This window comes from Mytilus californianus, unplaced genomic scaffold (genome assembly GCF_021869535.1).
Source record: "Mytilus californianus isolate M0D057914Y unplaced genomic scaffold, xbMytCali1.0.p SCAF_3, whole genome shotgun sequence".
Classification (NCBI taxonomy): Eukaryota; Metazoa; Mollusca; class Bivalvia; order Mytilida; family Mytilidae; genus Mytilus; species Mytilus californianus.
In genome coordinates this window covers 36,320,049-36,326,543 of record NW_026262679.1, presented here as the reverse complement: position 1 = coordinate 36,326,543, position 6,495 = coordinate 36,320,049, and the positions used below count along the sequence as shown (strand labels likewise).

At 30.3% G+C, this 6,495-nt stretch overlaps 1 protein-coding gene across 1 annotated transcript in view; it reads left to right on the top strand.

Moving 5' to 3' along the window:
• The first annotated feature begins 403 nt into the window (after positions 1 to 403).
• LOC127733469 (uncharacterized) overlaps positions 404 to 6,495 on the top strand; it is a 77,079-nt gene continuing 70,987 nt past the window's right edge. Inside the window, exon 1 of the mRNA XM_052242824.1 lies at positions 404 to 501. Within this exon, the coding sequence (XP_052098784.1) occupies positions 404 to 501 (98 nt within the window). The remainder of the gene's footprint in view (positions 502 to 6,495) is intronic.

Here is a 6,495-nt window from a genome sequence, read left to right as displayed (position 1 = left end):
CAATGATCCTCGAATCAAAAAATTAAAAATGCCAAATAAAGCACGAAGTTGAAGAGAATTGGGAACCCAATGCATGATGTCCTTTCGTTTTTCTTTTTACCAAGTCTCTATTGTTTTACAGACCCTTCTGGAATGAGACAAGAAAGGCTTATAACTATATACACTAAGTCTTTACAAGTCGGATTCTTTGGCAAATATATATTGAGAAAGTAAAAGAATATCTTACTAAAGAAATAACATTTTATATCAGAGTGAAAATTATTTACTTTTTTATCGTTCCAGAAAAGCGCTTGTGACGCATGAAATTTACAAAGTGTTGTTTTCATTTTGTACCACTATGCAATTCGTTTACAAGAAAACCATTGCGGGAAAAAGCAAACTAATGTTCTTTTTCAGATAAAAAATGAAATTGGTAATTCTTGTGGTGTTTCTTGCACGTATTGCATTTGCCAGTAACTCGTCCTGTCGGGTGACGTCACTAAAATATGAAAAACAATCACAGTAAGTAAATTGTCAGCAATCTAATATCTCTGTCAATACGAGTCTAGATTATTTATCTTTGAGCACTTTAATGTCTTAACTATTTCAATCCTGATGTTAGTAAACTGTTGATCTTCGAATTGTCTCCAATAATCATTGGGCATCTAAGTTGTCAGCATTTAAATGTCTTTAGCAATCCTTGCGAGAAGAAAACCTGTAATCACGCCAATGTCTTAATTAATTCATGTGCAAGTAAACTGTTAGCATTCTTATGTCTTTAATAATTGTTGTTGTTGTTGTTGTTATTGGTTTTGGTAGTCGGCCTACTTATATAAGAATTTCGCCTTAAATTCATATAAAATAGAAATTAAATATATACACCCATTCCTTAATGTAGTTTTAGTATTACATTTTGGCGAGTACTAATAGCCGTTCCTTTTCCATAACGGTCGCGTATATCATTCCGAATAACATTCCAAAGACATACTGGTATTTAGTGATTCCTCCGTCCCTGACGAGAAAAAAAAACCCCACTTCTGTCATTGAATGAGAAATCACCCCTACCTACACCCTTAGTCCCCTATTCAGATATATATTACACAAATATATATATATATATTTATATATATAAGAAGAAAAAATAGAAAAATATGAAAAATATGAATAAAACAATGTAATTGTTTGAATGTGTGTTTAGTACAGTGATTGTCAGTGAAACAATAGTACAGGGTTGTGCATATATTTATTATATTCTTTTTTTTTGTCCAACTGACAATATCCTCTAGTACAAATTTTAGTGACCGTCATAGAAAAGGATTTAGCACATGCTTCTATTCTGAAATATATGAGCTTTAAGTGTTTTTTGTTAGTTTTTTTTTAATTTATAATAATATAAATATAAATCGTCAGTTTGTGAGACTCTGAAAGTGGTATTGTATTTTCTTTTTGTTCTTACTGGTTCTTTTGTTTTAACATATACTGTTAAATTATAAAGACAAATTTTAGTGAAACCGTCATAGAAAATGCTGATGCAAATGCTTCTATTCTTAAATATATGAGCTTTATGTGATTTTTTGTATTTATTTGTTTGTTTGTTTATTATTCTTAATTTCTAATAATATGACCGTAATTGTCGGTTTGTGAGACTCTTAAAGTGATATTGTATTTCTTTTCTTTCTTTCTTTTTCATTTTTTAACATATACTTTAAATTATTAAGTTTTAAAATCAAAGTTAGTCTTTAATAATCCTTGTCTTTATCAATCCTTGTGTAAGTAAATGTTTAACACTATTGGTTTTTTTAGCATCCCGTACAAATAAACTGTCAACAATTTATGTTTTAATCGATTACTGCTTTAGGAAACTGTCATCACTCTACTATTTTCAACGATTCCTATACAAGTAAACTGTATACACTCTTATGTTTTGTATCGATTCCTGTGTAAGTAAACTGTCATTATTAGAATGTCCGAGGCGATTCTTGGTCAAGTAAGCTATCAGGACTCTAGTATCTCTATCATTTCTTGTGTACGTAAACTGTCACCACTCTAGTATCTCTATCAATTCTTGTGTACATAAACTTTTAGCACTCTAATATCTTTATCAGTTCTTAAGTAAGTAAACTGTAAGCACTCAAATGTCTCACAATCCTTGTTCAAGTAAACTGTCGGCGCTCTTTAGGTATAGAAACACTAATTCCGCCCGGTCAGAAAGAACATACAAGAAAGTAGTATATATTTTAAACAAAATAGTTCCTACGCATAGCTGTGACTTTGTCAATAAGTAAACAAGTTGGGTAATTTTTGTTTCAAATGAAAGCTTAAGGAATTGGAATCACTGTAGAATCCTTGTTTAAAGTTTCATTTGAATGACAAACAAGTATATGAAATTAAGATAGGAGGGCATATTTGTCCTGTTGCTTAGATCAGAAGTACCTGTTTTTGTACTACCCAACTTCTGGGAACCGCTCTAACATGCAATTAAAGGTATGTTGATTTTTTAGGACTTTATTTAAACTTAAGACAACATAGCTATGCAAGCTTGAAGTTTTAATCCGTGTGTAAGTAAACTGTCAGCACTCTAATGACTGCCTCTATCCTTGTGTAAGTAAACGCTATTTCCTCCATCATTAACTTCTCCATATTGTAAAATAAAAAAAAAAACCATTCCTTTTACTACAATATGTTGGATAATACTTATTTTGTTACACATCTACAAAATGTGTTTATTACCGGAACGAATCTAATACACATTTCAATTATATTTTTCTTAAAATTTTCTTGATAAGATTACTGATTCTTTAAGGACATACAAACTCTTAATGACTTAATTATATACCTTTTGTTCTTCTATCGATAAGCTTTCGAATAACGAATAAAGTATCTCTGTAATTAGATTAAATATATGAAAGGAAATAGGTCTCTTATGACTGTTTCAATCCTTCTGTAAGTAAACTGTTAGCACTCTAATGTCTGTCTCAATCCTTGTGTAAGTTAATTTCAACACTCTAATGATGTCTCAATCTTTGTGCAAGTCTACTGACAGCCATCTAATTTCTTTATCATTCATGGTGTAAGTAAACCGTTAGTACTCTAATTCTTTTCTTTTCAATTACTTCAAACTTTTAGCAATCTAATATCTTTATCAATCTTTGTGCAAGTAAACCGTCAGCACTCTACTGTCTTTATAAGTCATTTCTTGTGTAAGTAAATGTTTATCACTCTAATTTCTCTTAGAGTCCTTTTATTACCTGCTTATGCCATGGTTAAACATCATAGACATTTTTATACTATCATATCATTCAGTTTCTTTGTCCGGAGTGTTCTTGCGTTTATTGAAATTTAATCAATATGAATCAAATTTATTTATTGAATTGATAAGTATTTGATTTATCTCCCTTTTTTAAAGTTTTGATTGTTGCAAGCGACATATTAAACCGGTTTTATATTATATATTTTTCTGTACACAAGCGATACGCAATTAGCTCGTGTATTAAAAGGGCTGGAATTTAGACAATATCAAAACCAGTTGTTTCAGACATATTGTTTCATTGTTTAACAAACTTTTGACGGAGTGGAAGGACAAAATAAAAAAAAACACATTGAAGATAAGTATTTTTGTATTTTTTTTATTTTATGTTATGTGAATTCAATTTGACTTTTTAGTTAAATATTTATTTTGTTTAATATAAATACAATGATTGTACTTATGAACGTATTAAACATAAGTTGGTGAAAACATTTACGCTTTTAAGGATACTTATGAATGTTTTTCATACGTTTTTTTGTAAACAATTACGTTTTAAAAAGGATATCAAAATGTATGCACCAAAATTAGTTAGTTAAATTTAATTTCATTGTTTCATAGTTGTGTAATGTTATATATCTTACGCTAATTAAATTGTATGTGATGCTCATCGAACTATTATATGAATGAGTCTTGGCAAGTTCGCCTTTTTAAATTTTTGGACTGCTTTGTGAGTATGATACTTTTAATAGTTAGATTTACTATGCAAGTTCATTAAATCAGTTAACTCTTCTTCTTCCGATAAGAAGTTGACCTCATACTTGTGTGATTTAATAAATCATATAATATCAAGTTTGACGTAAGTTTACAATTCTGATGGTTGTGTTAGCACATTAAATACCCGTACTTCGATATTGTTTTCCTCACCGTAAACGTTACTATTAAACAACGTCAAATAAAATGAATAACTTAACAATTACGTGAGCTGCTTTTCAAAGACTTACAGATAGAGCTATATCTGATACTGTGTTATCATTGAAAAAAAAAAAACAAAAAACAAAACTCAAAACAAAACAAAAAACACTAAGCAAAACAAACACTTTATTTTATAAATTACATTGCTATTTTAATTATGCACATGTGTTTAAACAATTATCAACTGAATCCTTCAAAGTATAGATTAAAGCATTACTTTGTTTGAATATTATTTAATTGGAAAATCTAATTTTAATTGTCAATGTTCATTTAAATATAGGATGCCAAGACGGCGTAGATAACCAAATAATCCAACTGCGCCAGCACGCAATTTAAGAAGGAGAGGGCCTCAACTGGACGAGGAAGAACAACCTCCACATAGACGGTAGCGAAATAACAATGTTGAAGTTCAACAAGCGTTGAATATGCCTAATCAAGACAATGACGTTCAAGTTTTATCACCTGTACCCCCAGCCAATAGGTGAGGTTGATGATGATAAGATTTGATGAACCAAATATGTTGCCAAATATCAATGAAACTGACAATTTCATTAGCCAAACAGTTAAAGAAACAATTTGGCAATTTCATTATATTGATTTATCAATAATGCATAAAAGCAATTTCTGTAGTCATTTTGATAGGCAAAGTTATCTTGGTTTAAATGAAGATGGTAGATTGATAACTCAAACAAATCTTTCAAAAAAGAAAACCATTATTAACATTGAGACCTGGACTGACGCCTTTGTAGCTGATTCACAAGTTTTGATTTAGAGACATACAATGAAAGCTAATCAGCTGTTTGCTTACATAGCTATCATAAGGGGTGCTGCAGCTGATTGTACTATTGAAAAGTGGTACATGTATGATCAGCAATTTAGATTAAGAGTTGCAAGAAATCCTACAAAAAATTGGGACATAATTGATGCTCAATTATGGCTTCAAATAATGGCTATCGCTTCATCTAATACGCAACAACCACGCATTAACAAATGCTATGACTTTAATTTTAAAGGAGTTTGCTCTCGTAATAGTTGTAGGTTCAGTCATACATGTATAAAATGTTCTTTGAATCACTCATCCATAAGATGTAGGAGATATTTAGGTTTAGATAGCAACAAGCATAGGGCGCCGGGTAATGGTAATAGAACTTTCGAACCAAGAGTTCAAACTGGCAACAGACGTTTTCAGCAAAATGTTGGTAATAACTTTGCCCCAAAAAAGTTTGTTATCGAATTTTTCTTTCTTTGAATTTCAGATAAAAAGAAATTTCAGTTTGACATATGGCATTTAAGATTCTCACCCATTAAAGTTGACATATTTGAAAATATGTTAATGGATTATCCAAAGCTTTCTGTTCTATATTATTGTTAGATAGTTTTAAACAAGGGTTTAAATTGAATTACAAGGGACAAAGATATTCTAGAGAATTTGATTATTTATTGTCTGTAAAAGAAAGATCAGATGAGGCAGTTAAAAAACTTCAAAGCGAAATAGAACTTGGTAGAATGGCTGGACCTTTTAAAGAAAATCCCATCTCTAATTTACGTTGCTCACCCATTGGTTTAATACCAAAAAAGACTGGTGGTCTAAGTCTAATAACGCATTTGTCATACCCACCTAATTCCAGTGTTAATGATTACATAGATGAGATTTACACAAAAGTTAAATACTCTTCATTTGATAATGCAACAAATATGATTCAAAAATTAGGAAAAAATGCACTTTTAGGAAAAAAAGATATTAAATCAGCATTTCGATGATTTAAAGTGTATCCATGTGATTTTGACTTACTAGGCATTAAATTACTAGGTAAATATTACATAGATAAAACAATGCCCATGGGTTGTTCAATATTTTGTGCTGCTTTTGAAAAGGTTTCGACATTTTTACATTAGGCTGTATCAAATAGAACAAATTCAGATAATTTGGATCATTATTTAGATGATTTCCTTTTCGCTGGTGAGGCTGGTACTGACAATTGCAAGCATTTGATGTTGATTTTCGATGAAATTTGTAAGGAACTAGGTGTACCTATTGCAGATGAAAAAACTGAAGGTCCATCAACAATTATTGAATACCTTGGTTTAATAATTGATTCTGAAAATATGATGATAAAAATTCCTATGGACAAAATTAAAAAGTTGTTGGAATTAATTGATTTCTTATCCAGTCATTTTTGAATGGATCTTGAGCATGTTAAAAATGGCCAAGCAACTGGTCAAAAGATATACTCTCTGATATTACTTATATTGAAATAGTTCCTTTAGCATGAGCTATTTGTTTTATGGGGGGAGAA